The following is a 15,424-nucleotide window of genomic DNA, read 5'->3' on the forward strand; positions in this document are numbered from 1 at the left end:
ACAGTCAAAACTCTGGAGTATGACAGGATAGGCACTGCCTCACCTGACCACACGTCACTGCTCCATATGTATGTACAGTATGTCTCTCATTTTCCTTTTTCATCTCCTCCCTCTTGCTTTTTCTCTCATGCACTTCTACTGTCCACACCACCCCTTCTTTCCCCTGTCCTTCCACTTCAACCTGGTTTTGCCCTGTAAATGATTGCTGCTTAAAAAAATAAGAATTTACTTACCGATAATTCTATTTCTCGTAGTCCGTAGTGGATGCTGAGGACTCCGTAAGGACCATGGGGGATAGCGGCTCCGCAGGAGACTGGGCACAAAAGTAAAGCTTTAGAACTACCTGGTGTGCACTGGCTCCTCCCTCTATGACCCCCCCCCCAAAGCCTCAGTTAGGATACTGTGCCCGGACGAGCGTACACAATAAGGAAGGATTTTGAATCCCGGGTAAGACTCATACCAGCCACACCAATCACACCATATAACTTGTGATCTAAACCCAGTTAACAGCATGATAACAGAGGAGCCTCTAGAAAAGATGGCTCACTACAGCAATAACCCGATTTTATGGTAACAATAACTATGTACCAGTATTGCAGACAATCCGCACTTGGGATGGGCGCCCAGCATCCACTACGGACTACGAGAAATAGAATTATCGGTAAGTAAATTCTTATTTTCTCTAACGTCCTAAGTGGATGCTGGGGACTCCGTAAGGACCATGGGGATTATACCAAAGCTCCCAAACGGGCGGGAGAGTGCGGATGACTCTGCAGCACCAAATGAGAGAACTCCAGGTCCTCCTCAGCCAGGGTATCAAATTTGTAGAATTTTACAAACGTATTTGCTCCTGACCAAGTAGCTGCTCGGCAAAGTTGTAAGCCGAGACCCCTCGGGCAGCCGCCCAAGATGAGCCCACCTTCCTTGTGGAATGGGCTTTTACAGATTTTGACTGTGGCAGGCCTGCCACAGAACGTGCAAGCTGAATTGTACTACAAATCCAACGAGAAATAGTCTGCTTAGAAGCAGGAGCACCCAGCTTGTTGGGTGCATACAGAATAAACAACGAGTCAGATTTTCTGACTCCAGCCGTCCTGGAAACCTATATTTCCAGGGCTCTGACAACGTCTAGCAACTTGGAGTCCTCCAAGTCCCTAGTAGCCGCAGGCACCACAATAGGTTGATTCAGGTGAAACGCTGAAAACCACCTTAGGGAGAAACTGAGGACAAATCCTCAATTCCGCCCTGTCCGAAAGGAAAATCAGATGAGGGCTTTTACAGGATAAAGCCGCCAATTCTGACACGCACCTGGCCCAGGCCAGGGCCAACAGCATGACCACTTTCCATGTGAGATATTTTAACTCCACATATTTAAGTGGTTCAAACCAATGTGACTTTTGGAACTCAAAAACTACATTTAGATCCCAAGGTGCCACTGGAGGCACAAAAGGAGGCTGTATATACAGTACCCCTTTCACAAACGTCTGAACTTCAGGGACTGAAGCTAGTTCTTTTTGGAAGAAAATTGACAGGGCCGAAATTTGAACCTTAATGGACCCCCATTTCAGGCCCATAGACACTCCTGTTTGCAGGAAATGTAGGAATCGACCTAGTTGAAAATTCCTCCGTCGGGGCCTTACTGGCCTCGCACCACGCAACATATTTTCGCCAAATGCGGTGATAATGTTTTGCGGTTATATCTTTCCTGGCTTTGATCAGGATAGGGATGACTTCATCCGGAATGCCTTTTTCCTTCAGGATCCGGCGTTCAACCGCCCTGCCGTTAAACGCAGCCGCGGTAACTCTTGGAACAGACAGGGTCCTTGCTGGAGCAGGTCCCTTCTTAGAGGTAGAGGCCACGGATCCTCCGTGAGCATCTCTTGAAGTTCCGGTTACCAAGTCCTTCTTGGCCCATCCGGAGCCACGAATATAGTGCTTACTCCTCTCCATCTTATAATTCTCAGTACCTTGGTTATGAGAGGCAGAGGAGGGAACACATACACTGACTGGTACACCCACTGTGTTACCAGAGCATCTACAGCTATTGCCTGAGGGTCCCTTGACCTGGCGCAATACTTGTCGAGTTTTATAAACATGTGGAAGACTTCTGGGTGAAGTCCCCACTCTCCCGGGTGGAGGTCGTGTCTGCTGAGGAAGTCTGCTTCCCAGTTGTCCACTCCCGGAATGAATACTGCTGACAGTGCTATCACATGATTTTCCGCCCAGCGAAGAATCCTTGCAGCTTCTGTCATTGCCCTTCTGCTTCTTGTGTCACCCTGTCTGTTTACGTGGGTGACTGCCGTGATGTTGTCCGAATGGATCAACTCCGGGTGACCTTGAAGCAGAGGTCTTGCTGAGCTTAGAGCATTGTAAATGGCCCTTAGCTTCAGGATATTTATGTGAAGTGATGTCTCCAGGCTTGACCATAAGCTCTGGAAATTCCTTCCCTGTGTGACTGCTCCCCAGCCTCGCAGGCTGGCATCCGTGGTCACCAGGACCCAGTCCTGAATGTGCGGCCCTCTAGAAGATGAGCACTCTGCAACCACCACAGGAGAGACACCCTTGTGCTTGGTGACAGGGTTATCCGCTGATGCATCTGAAGATGCGACCCAGACCATTTGTCCAGCAGGTCCCACTGGAAAGTTCTTGCGTGGAATCTGCCGCATGGGATTGCTTCATAGGAAGCCACAATTTTTCCCAGAACCATCTCATTGATGTACTGAGACTTGGCTCGGTTATAGGAGGTTCCCTACTAGCTCGGATAACTCCCTGACTTTTTCCTCCGGGAGAAACACCTTTTTCTGAACGGTGTCCAGGATCATCCCTAAGAACAGAAGACGAGTCGTCGGAATCAGCTGCGATTTTGGAATATTGAGAATCCAATCGTGCTGCCGCAACACTACCTGAGATAGTGCTACACCGACCTCCAACTGTTCCCTGGATCTTACCCTTATCAGGGAATCATCCAAGTAAGGGATAACTAAAATTCCCTTCCTTCGAAGGAGTATCATCATTTCGGCCATTACCTTGGTAAAGACCCGGGGTGCCGTGGACAATCCATACGGCAGCGTCTGAAACTGATAGTGACAGTTCTGTACCATAAACCTGAGGTACCCTTGGTGAGAAGGGTAAATTGGGACATGAAGGTAAGCATCCTTGATGTCCCGAGACATCATGTAGTCCTCTTCTTCCAGGTTCGCAATCACTGCTCTGAGTGACTCAATCTTGAATTTGAACCTCTGTATGTAAGTGTTCAAAGATTTTAGATTTAGAATCGGTCTCACCGAGCCGTCCGGCTTCGGTACCACAACAGTGTGGAATAATACCCCGTTCCCTGTTGCAGGAGGGGTACCTTGATTATCACCTGCTGGGAATACAGCTTGTGAATGGCTTCCAAAACAGTCTCCCTGTCAGAAGGAGACATCGGTAAAGCCGACTTTAGGAAACGGCGAGGGGGAGACGTCTCGAATTCCAATTTGTACCCCTGAGATATCACCTGAAGGATCCAGGGGTCTACTTGCGAGTGAGCCCACTGCGCACTGAAATTCATTGAGACGGGCTCCCACCGTGCCTGATTCTGCTTGTAAAGCCCCAGCGTCATACTGAGGGCTTGGCAGAGGCGGGAGAGGGTTTCTGTTCCTGGGAACTGGCTGATTTCTGCAGCCTTTTTCCTCTCCCTCTGTCACGGGGCAGAAATGAGGAACCTTTTGCCCGCTTGCCCACGAAAAGACTGCGCCTGATAATACGGCATCTTCTCATGTTGAGAGGCGACCTGGGGTACAAACGTGGATTTCCCAGCTGTGGCCGTGGCCACCAGGTCTGAAAGACCGACCCCAAATAACTCCTCCCCTTAATAAGGCCATACTTCCAAATGCCGTTTGGAATCCGCATCACCTGACCACTGTCGTGTCCATAACCCTCTACTGGTAGAAATGGACAACGCACTTAGACTTGATGCCAGTCGGCAAATATTCCGCTGTGCATCACGCATATATAGAAATGCATCTTTTAAATGCTCTATAGGCAATAATATACTGTCCCTATCTAGGGTATCAATATTTTCAGTCAGGGAATCCGACCACGCCAACCCAGCACTGCACATCCAGGCTGAGGCGATTGCTGGTCGCAGTATAACACCAGTATGTGTGTAAATACCTTTTAGGATGCCCTCCTGCTTTCTATCAGCAGGATCCTTAAGGGCGGCCATCTCAGGAGAGGGTAGAGCCCTTGTTCTTACAAGCGTGTGAGCGCTTTATCCACCCTAGGGGGTGTTTCCCAACGCACCCTAACCTCTGGCGGGAAAGGATATAATGCCAATAACATTTTAGAAATGATCAGTTGTTATCGGGGGAAAACCACGCATCATCACACACCTCATTTAATTTCTCAGATTCAGGAAAACTACAGGTAGTTTTTCCTCACCGAACATAATACCCCTTTTTGCTGGTACTCGTATTATCAGAAATGTGTAAAACATTTTTCATTGCCTCAATCATGTAACGTGTGGCCCTACTGGAAGTTACATTTGTCTCTTCACCGTCGACACTGGAGTCAGTATCCGTGTCGGCGTCTATATCTGCCATCTGAGGTAACGGGTGCTTTAGAGCCCCTGACGGCCTATGAGACGTCTGGACAGGCACAAGCTGAGTAGCCGGCTGTCTCATGTCAACCACTGTCTTTTATACAGGGCTGACACTGTTACGTAATTCCTTCCAACAGTTCATCCACTCAGGTGTCGACCCCCTAGGGGGTGACATCACTATTACAGGCAATCTGCTCCGTCTCCACATCATTTTTCTCCTCATACATGTCGACACAAACGTACCGACATACAGCACACACACAGGGAATGCTCTGATAGAGGACAGGACCCCACTAGCCCTTTGGGGAGACAGAGGGAGAGTTTGCCAGCACACACCAGAGCGCTATATATATATACAGGGATAACCTTATATAAGTGTTTTTCCCCTTATAGCTGCTGTATCTTTAATACTGCGCGTAATTAGTGCCCCCCCTCTGTTTTTTAACCCTTTCTGTAGTGTAGTGACTGCAGGGGAGAGCCTGGGAGCTTCCCTCCAACGGAGCTGTGAGGGAAAATGGCGCCAGTGTGCTGAGGAGATAGGCTCCGCCCCCTTATCGGCGGCCTTATCTCCCGTTTTTCTATGTATTCTGGCAGGGGTTAAATTCATCCATATAGCCCAGGAGCTATATGTGATGAATTTTTTGCCATCCAAGGTGTTTTTATTGCGTCTCAGGGCGCCCCCCCCCCAGCGCCCTGCACCCTCAGTGACCGGAGTGTGAAGTGTGCTGAGAGCAATGGCGCACAGCTGAAGTGCTGTGCGCTACCTTGTTGAAGACAGGACGTCTTCTGCCGCCGATTTTCCGGACCTCTTCTGTCTTCTGGCTCTGTAAGGGGGCCGGCGGCGCGGCTCTGGGACCCATCCATGGCTGGGCCTGTGATCGTCCCTCTGGAGCTAATGTCCAGTAGCCTAAGAAGCCCAATCCACTCTGCACGCAGGTGAGTTCGCTTCTTCTTCCCTTAGTCCCTCGATGCAGTGAGCCTGTTGCCAGCAGGTCTCACTGAAAATAAAAAACCTAAAACTAAACTTTTCACTAAGCAGCTCAGGAGAGCCACCTAGTGTGCACCCTTCTCGTTCGGGCACAAAAATCTAACTGAGGCTTGGGGGGGGGGTCAAAGGGGGAGGAGCCAGTGCACACCAGGTAGTTCTAAAGCTTTACTTTTGTGCCCAGTCTCCTGCGGAGCCGCTATCCCCCATGGTCCTTACGGAGTCCCCAGCATCCACTTAGGACGTTAGAGAAATAAGGGTAGACTCGCCGGACTCCCCACACAGCCTGCAGATGGCAGGCCATTGCATAAGCCCCACAGTATGGTACAAAAACCTCACTCACTTTTTCTTGCAACCTTCTGGTGTATGAGTAAAAACGAGCTAAGTTTTCTTGCCTAATAACAGAAGTATGTTAGTGTGCAAGGTTCCAATGGAACCAACCTAGGGGCACATAGATATTGCTGAATTCCTAGGAGCACTGTGAACCAAAGAAAACCACTGCCTTAATGTGAATTATTTCAGGTTTGCCCGCAGAAAAAAACACAGTGAAATCGCATAACACAAAGGAACTGATAAGCAGCTCAGAGGAACAGTAAACGTGATAATCCATGCACATATCTGCTAAATGAGATGCTATGATTTGTATATTTTTGCGTTTCATAAATGAAGCACATATATCACTAGAAGAAGCATAATAGTCCAGATGATGAATAAATGTAATTATAATTCAATATCTTCATGTGCTGTTATAGGCGATATTTCAGTTAGTTTCACAATAGTTTCAGAGGTTAATTAAAAACTTTTCATTAGTACAAATCTTCAATTATCCAAATTATTCCCTAAATTGAAAGACATTTTCTCTACAGCTTTCTTCAGGCTGCAGCTTCAATATTAAAGCTGTTAACAAATTATTGCAAATCTCTGAATGATGTGTAAAAGAACAGAGGGCACGCCAGTGGGGACGTTATCAACAGTGCACACACACACAAAAAACCATTATGACAGAGAGAGTATAAATATATATATATATATAAATATATATATATATATAGTAAAATGAGTACTGGAAATAAGGACTCGAGAGTCAGGTCTCCTGGTTAAAGCACAGTGTTTTACTGGCATCAGACACTGTGCAGAGCATACTCAGGCTTAGGCCTAGTCACACAGGTACATAACTGAAAAAATAAGCAAACAAACGTAAGTCCTAGCACTCCTTGTGCTCCATATTTATTTCACTGCAGTGGCTTGCGGTCACATATGCCATGCTCTCCTGGCTTGGCCAATGACCATAGTCCCTGGCACTACACACTGTTCCCTGCTCACTGGCCTCTAAGAGGCATCAGGGCACAGAACTCTGGGTGAATGGGACTTTTAAACTTCTCTCCTGCTTCTGACTTCCTGCTATCTCTGGGTGAGCTGAAAAACCAGGACATCTGTTTCTCCAGTTGCAGCTGTGCAATTCAGAAAGCCTGGAGTTATAAATCTCCACTGCATGTGCAGAATGTACAGGTCTTGTCCTCTTCTCCCTTGTAGGTAACTGATTACACCAGATTGTGGGCAATTGTGGTGAGACACAAGACATATATATATATATATATACCTGTATATATATATATATATATATATATATATACATATATATACAAAATAGTACAAAATGGTCCACGCCACCACCCGAGGAGGAATAGATTAGTGTGGTGACCCAAGGTCACCAGGCCCGAAGCATGGTGAGTGCAGAAAGCCCGCACAAGGTCAGGATTCTGACTGTCGGGATTCCAGCATCTGTATTTCGACCTCCGGGGTCCAGACAGTTGGGATTTCATACTGAATCCATCCTTTCTAGTGTCAGGGGGTGCAGATATTTATAATATTCAATACTCGTCTGTCCTCAAGTTGATCAAACAGATATCCCAGCAGTGTCTATTTGAAACACCATAGATGTTCTTCTATTTTTGGATATTACTTATCTCTGTGTTGCAATCCTCAGGCAAACAGTAATGTTTGTTTTACCGCAAAAGGGGAAGGGTCCTGCAGCTTGTGGCTACGGTAACACGATCCACACGCACTTCCCTGATGGAAAGCTGTGCAGATTGTAATAGCAACTTCTAGATGGCATCCCCGGGACCAGTGGATCTTTGTTTGAAACATCTGTGGGGAGGCCAAGCAAAGTGGGTGGGCTAGGAAACTCACCTTAAGTTATTTTTTTTTTATATATATTTAATCAAATCATGATTTCTTAAATGGATGACACAAGGCTATTAATGCTAAACTATCTATCTGCAAAATTACACAGACGTCACTTTACAAACTTATGGTGCTATACAAATCAGGATCAGTATGAAATACCGACGGCCGGGATGCCGGCCATCAGTATACAAGCAACGGCATCCCGGCTGTCAGTATGCCAGCAGTGGGGCGAGCGCAGAGAGTCCCCTGGTGGGCTAGTTGCACTCGCCACACTGCGGGCTTGGTGGCTCTATTCCCACTCTATGGGTGTTGTGGACACCCAGGAGTGGAAATAGCCCCTGTGAGCTGGGATTCTGGCTGCCGGCATTGCCAGCAGATGGGATTCCGGCGTCGGTATCCTGACAGCTGGCATCCCGTCTGCTGGTTGCACACATGTTTTCTGCCCCAACAATTGTGCTAAGATGTGTAAGATCCAATAATAAAGCTTGCTTTAAGGAGTGTAATGACACATCCAGTGTATCTAAAAACATTAACAGGATAGACCAGGATGGCACAATTTTCCAGTGAGGTGGACAGGATCCGAGTTTGTCTATGCTGGAGGATACCTCAAGTGCCCCATATTCTGGGAGAGCCTGCTAGTATGCATAACGTGTTGCCTACTGCCATATTTTGGTTGAATTCATAATTCTTTATTTAATTATATAAACTATGGATCCTCATTTAGGGGCAGATGTACTTAGCCTTGGTGATAGATAAAGTGGAGAGAGAAAAACTACCAACCAATCAGCTCCTAACTGTCATTTTTCAAACACAGCCTTTAACATGGCAGTTAGGAACTGATTGGCTGGTACTTTGGGGATGATGTATTAAGTCTGGAGAAGTGATTAAGTGGAAGGTGATATAGCACCAGCCAGTCAGCTCCTAACTGTCATATTTCAAACCCAGCCTGTAACATGACAGTTAGGAGCTGATTGGCTGGAACATTATCACCTTCCACTTTATCACTTTTCCAGGCTTAATACATCTGCCCCTTTATCTCTCTCTCATCTATTCATGAAGCAGTGAAAAGTGAATTAGCAGAGTAGTTGGACAACTAATCAGCTGCTATGTATCATTTTATAAAATGTACTTTAGAAATGTTACCTCAACACTGATTGGTTGCCATGGGCAATTTCTTCACTGGCTCACCTCCACTCTTTTTACTGCTTCTTGAATAGACCCCTTAATGACTTTAGCCTATAACCATTGGGACTCATTAGAATAGTTTGCCTACAAGACAAAATAATTTTTTGATTTATGCATAGAAAGAGGACATGGTGAAAATGATTGAATGGCCAATTTACCCATGTCTGAACAGTTTCACTCATCTTAAAGAACAGAACGTTGGACACAATGAGGGGAATTCAATTGATATCACCACCTGGCTATCTCCTGTCTAAAGTGATGAGAGATCACAGGGGTGAAATTTAATTGATGCCCATTATTGTGCCGAACACGCACATTAGTGTAGGGTTTAGCCATGTAAAGCAGCTAAACCCAACTAAATCTGACAAAGCTCATCTGCCTACTGTATATAATGCATGTAACACAAACATTGTGTTTGTATCAAAGGATAACATTTTCTAAAACTGTATTTGTTGCAATTGCATTTTTAAAGAGGAATGACACAATACTGTAGAACAGTAAAGTGCATTGCTGCCTTACAGCAGAAGGGCAATGGGTTTGATTCTAACCAGGGCACTTTCTGTGTGGCATTTGTATGTTACTTCCATGCTTGCTTGGGATTCCTCTATGTCCTTGAGTTTTTACCTGTTGTTGTGGATGAGAATGATGTAAATGGATAAAAATTATGTTTAAATTGCTGTGTAATACCTAGGCACTATATAATGGTAAATAATATGCTCTAATCAGCAAGTGATCAGCAAGTGTAGAGCTGGTTAGACCTTGGTTGACATTGTCATCTAATGTAATCACTCATTTGTATTGCTCTGTAAGTGGCACCCAAAATACTGACAATTATGCTTTTTTGACTACTTAAAATCATAATAGATTTTTTCAGACAAACTAGCAAATCTGATTGCCTGATAATCACATTGACATGAACAGGGTGGATCAATCAGATATTATGGGTCCTTTTGTGATTTGGTCTTTTAGTCTAGTCACCATATTTCATTTGGAATCAGATCATAGATATGTTCCAGAAATTGTTTACATTATATGGTACATGGATGAACTTAACCAAGTGCAGTCTTGTTGATATTAAAAGCAATCTAAAGGCTAGATCAAAATAAACCAACAATTATGATTAATGCTTAAAAGCAGATATAAAATGTCAACACAGAATAGCCTATAAAATGTGGGAGCAGAATATCACCTAACAAAGTCGGTAAATGTATCATTTAGATTTAAAAAGAACAGATTTAGCTTCATAGTGGGACTACTGTAAGGGAATAGTAGTTTTTCAGTTTAAAAGGATCTACAGGTTGGATCTTCTGGGCATTGTTGTAATAGTATGGGCAGAGACGGATTAAGGCAAGGGCGATAGGGGCAGCCGTCCTGGGGCCCCCACACACTTAATTTTGAATTGCAGATGTCACCCTATTACTCTGGCCTGTCAGCAGGCATTAACTCCATGGCTGGGGACCACCATGCTGGCGCTGCGGAGGCAGGGACGGAGGAGACTCCAGGGTTGAGCAGAAGGGCTTACTGCTCGGGGTAAAGGTACACGGCAGCTATGAGGCAGAAGACCCTGCTGGCGGCAGCGCACCAATGGCTCTGGTCCCACTTTCACTGTGCAGGAGTACATTGGTGACTCAGCTGTTTAGTAACAGAGGCCACCGAGGTACTCCTGCAAAGTGAAAGTGGGAGCAGAGCCATTGGTGCGCTGCCGCCAGTGGGGTCTCCTGCCTCATAACTGCCATGTATCTTTACCCCGAGCAGTAAGCCGATCTGCTCCACCCTGGAGTCTCCTCCGTCCCTCCCGCCAGCAGCGCCAGCATGGACCCAGCCGCGAAGTTAATGCCTGCTGACAGGCCAGAGTAATAGGGTAAGGATTGGGGCAGGCGGTGGTGGAGGCATGGGAGTTGGGGGTGGGGGGCTGACTGCAGGCAGATGGTTGGTTTGGGGGCCTTCACAACCTACATTGCTCTGGTCCCCCACCAACCTTAATCTGGCCCAGAGTATGGGAGAACTAAAGAGGCTCTGCTCCAACTTAGACCTAATGCCCTTAAAATAGGTGGTAAGTAGCTTCAGATCCCATTATGAACATTAACAATAAGGAGACATAAATATGTCCCTTACTTTGTACTTGACAGTAAAGAACCTAGGAGCATTGGGTTCTTGCTTAACCTTTCACAGGTTCAGTGCTAAATTCAGAACCCAATAGAGGGGGATAATTAGATTCAGACTACACATTGAATATGGAAAAGAAGAAGCCATGCAAACCTGAAAGTACAGTACTTAAGTACTTAGGGGTCTATTTACAAAGCCTTGAATGGAAATAAAGTGAACAGAGATAAAGAACCAGCCAATCAGCACCTAACTACCTTGTCACAGGCTGGGTTTGAAAAATGACAGTTAGGAGCTGGTTGGCTAGTACTTTATCTCCGTGCACTTTATCTCCATCTAAGGCTTAGTAAATAGACCCCTTAATTCCTTTACCGTCCACAGATACAGTTCTAAATTCAGATATGGAGACTCTGTTAAAACACATTGCAGAATACAGTCTAGATCTAGCTGGGAGGACATCTGAGGAGGAATCCAGACTTCAGCAATGGCCTACAAAAGGTAGAAGGCATAAGAGCTTTTGGGTTGACAGAAGTGGGTAAGATGGATAGATGGACTTGGTTACAGGACTATAGCACGGTTATTATAGATGATAACAGTGAAAGGGCTGCTATTAACATTGGTTACATTCTGATTAGATTATGATGGTATGCAGGCTTCCAGTGGAAAGCTTATTACTGTAGCTCTGAGGGGGTCAGAACACAGTGCAGCGTGTAAGGTCACCTTGCACAAGCTGCTACTTTAACTCTCTTGGGAAGCTAAACTTTGCAACAAAGATTATACTCTTTGGATATATCTTTAGCCACAGGTTGTCTAAGTGGACAGTCAGGGTATTAAAGTTATGTGAGAAATTCTTATGCAATTAAAATATGGAGGAAATCTGGCAGGGTGACCTGGTCACTAATTTTAAGTTGCATGCACTCATAATATCTACAGGTACTAATATTTTTTTTATATACAGTACAGTATACTTTCAGTGTGAATGGCTCAATGGGAAATGTCTAGGGCAAAAGGTTCAATAATAATATGGGGCCATTGACCAATCAGAAGTGTCTAGGATTATTGACCCGGGATTTTGGAGACTGGCTCTTCAGTCTGCTGTTGCTCATCAACTAACGACTATTCAGGTTAGCCTTCTTGATTAAATTTCAGGTGGTAGAGGACCTAACAAAATAATTTTATAATGGATCATGCCACAAACGAAGCTCTATGGAGAGGGCAAGACAGTAAGTGATGACCGGAGAACATGAAAGTGTATGTCCATTGACAGAGGATCTACTGGTTAATAACTTTGCTACTGAATATTCTGCTCCTCTTACGTGAACTACTACAAATACCTTATTTATAATTTATACTTCCAATATAATGCATGAAGTTACACATTCAGTTGCTGTCCTACACTTTTTGAAATACCATCCATTTTCTGTTAAATGTATACATTTTAAACATTACCAATGCAAACATACATTTCTATGCGTGGTTCTTTTTATGCTTCATAGAGAAATTAGCACGTGATCTATGGAGCGCTATTATTAAAATTAAAAAAGTTGAGGGACTAATTTTCCCCATTTCAAAACAACTGGATTGAACATTTGGTTACATCTGAGATTAAGTGGATAGAAACAGGAATTCAAATGTGTTTCTAGTTTTTGTAGGCAAAATGTTGTTCTACAATAAATAAAACTGATTATCTTACTGGTGGTGTTTTGAAGATGTAGAAGGACGAACCCTTCAATACCAGGAACTTGAATTTATAAATGTGTGATCCGTCCGATGCTTGTACTTTTTCACTCACCCATCCCATGTGAAGGATCTGTACAGAGATAACAAGGGATAAAAAGACAATATACTATTTATAATGCAAATGAGTATAACGGGAAGAGAAGGTTAGAGGAAAGGGGAAGGAATGGAAGGTTGGAGGAAAAGGGAGGGAAGGAAAGGGAAGGGAGGGGGAAAAAAGGGGAAAAAGAAAGGAAGGAAATGACAGCTTGTTAATGGTTGTCACATTTAGGTCTCTAGTTAAAAAAGTTGATTAAGAGATACATTTACTTTATAGCAGTAAAGTTGCAGCGTCTGTGACTGTTAGACTTAAAGGGACAATAATATTAAATACAAAACAGGCTTTCCTCTGTAGTTAAAAATCTTGTCCATTTAAATCTTGGGGCCAAAGCCAACAAACGTGCAGCAGCTTTGAAAAGCACTGCATACTGTAGTAACTCTAGTCCTAAGTGCTGACACTCCAATTCATATTTGTGTGAATGTGCTGAATTATCCTCATCAATGTATATGTGCTCACCTACTGTATACTGCATATTAATTGTCCTCACACAACCCATCTTGGGTTTGTCTTAAACGCTGGATGACAAAAAAAAAATAAAACATTTAAATTTAAAGCCCAGTCTGTGACCAACTCCTTAAGCATCTCCTAAAATAAAAATAAAGCACTTTCTTGTCCTAGTGTATGCAAATTTAAAGGACAGTTATATAAACCTTCTAAAGAGGACAAGTAGAGAAGTTGCCCACAGCTACAAATCAGCTGCTAAGCTATCATTTACTGAATCTAATACATTGCTATACAATGAGAGCAAGAAGCAGACTGTGGGCATCATCTCCACTCACCCTCTTTGGATGATTTGATACATCTCCCCCTGGATTGGGTACGATTTGTTGACAGTCATAGTATTGACATGAGAATGTTGATATGGCTATATTCAGGGCTGCCATCAGAAATCGTTAGGACTAGGACTGACAAAATAGGCAGGGCCCCCAGGGGTCAGAGCTGTGGATACTGTGGGTGGAGCTACAGCAGGGTGGGGCATAAATTGATGCATAACCTGGTTTAAATAGATAATTGTCAAAGTTTGGGCTGTGGGGGTGGGTGTTATTATAACATGTCCATCTACTGTATCATATAAATTAATTGATACCCTAGCCCTGCCTCAGCCACCTCAGTATACACATGTCGCAGCTGTCATTGTTGCTGTGAGGCATACGCATGTGCTTACTAATCACAGCAAGGACTAAGTGGGCTCAGCTGCGACTAGTCACACCCGCGATTGCACAAAAAAAAGTCTATGTGCTGCGGGTGCGAATATACACATGTGCACGTATACATATATGCTTCTGCACCCTCTCGCATCTGTGCTGTCAGGCACCCGGAAATAAGCAGAGTGATACAGTAGTTGGTCTGCCATGATTCTTGCCTTTTCTTTGACTGAGGTTAAATGTAATGCTTTATTGTGTGCCTATGTATATGATAGTCTATATTGTCAGCTATTTTGTCTCCTTCATGGTGGCTGCCATTTTGTTGAGGACAATTATATACAGTTATACACTCATCCGCAGCAAGTTAGACCTTTGATTCTCTGGTGTTCTGATAAGTATTTATTTTCTATCCCTATCCCTAATCCCTTCCTGCAACCATCTCTCTAGTGCCTATCCCTTATCCCCCCCCCCCCACCGCCTACCCTAATCTTACCCCACAGCCTAACTCTTCCAGCCCAACCTAATTCTGACATTGTCAACATTTCACCTGTCAACATGCTGACAAGGTTGACACCATAACTGTAGTTTATTTTTGACCTTTTTGACTACATCCCTTCCCTTTAAATGTCGATTGTGGCAGGCTCTAATAATCATGCTTCATATCCCTGTACCCTACATTCTACCTCATTAGCAAATGTGGGGGTAGCCCAAAATGTGCTCCACCTGTATTTCTTGGTTAATCCCCAAAATAAAAGTCAACTCCTTTGTACAGTATATAGAAGAAAGCTCTGCAGTGACTGACAAACCAAGCAATTTCTCCATCTAACTTTATTCTCCACCCTAGAATCTAATTTAGCTACCATGCCCCAAAACATAAAAAAAATATTTATCTAAAGACACATTTGTTCATAAAAAAATGTAAATTATGGACCGTCACAGTTTTTGGTTGAAGAAAAAGGTGATAATAATAATGCTAAATTAATGTTTTCACTACTACATAAACTACGGTTTTCCTATTAATGTATGATGAAAATAATTTACACTTTCTATTAGATCTTAAAAAGGAAAAAAAATGCTTGTTATAAATGGATAAAAGAAACGTACAGTGATTTTTAGCAGTGCTTAATATGATTTCCAATTTATTGCATGCAATTCTTGAAAACAATGCTACAAAGACTAAGGTTTGCAAATCCTACCCAACAATTTTTTTTGTGTGTGAATCTTTCATAAATCTGGCAAAATTCAATAAAAAATGCATTAGATGAAATTTATGTGTTTGAAGTGCGTAATTTATATCTGGACTAATGCGATGTTGATATATCACAATTTGATTTGTGAGGATCCAGTGAATTTATTTAATCAAAGATAAACCGCAAGAATGTTTCAAAGCTTTTATCACT

The 15,424-nt window shown here is 43.8% G+C and overlaps 1 protein-coding gene across 1 annotated transcript in view; it reads right to left on the reverse strand.

Moving 5' to 3' along the window:
* The window catches only part of SNTG2 (syntrophin gamma 2), a 1,009,087-nt gene that overhangs the window by 275,197 nt on the left and 718,466 nt on the right, over window positions 1-15,424 (reverse strand). Inside the window, exon 12 of the mRNA XM_063915497.1 lies at window positions 12,736-12,852. Within this exon, the coding sequence (XP_063771567.1) occupies window positions 12,736-12,852 (117 nt within the window). The remainder of the gene's footprint in view (window positions 1-12,735; window positions 12,853-15,424) is intronic.

The sequence above is a fragment of the Pseudophryne corroboree genome, chromosome 4 (genome assembly GCF_028390025.1).
Source record: "Pseudophryne corroboree isolate aPseCor3 chromosome 4, aPseCor3.hap2, whole genome shotgun sequence".
Classification (NCBI taxonomy): domain Eukaryota; kingdom Metazoa; phylum Chordata; class Amphibia; order Anura; family Myobatrachidae; genus Pseudophryne; species Pseudophryne corroboree.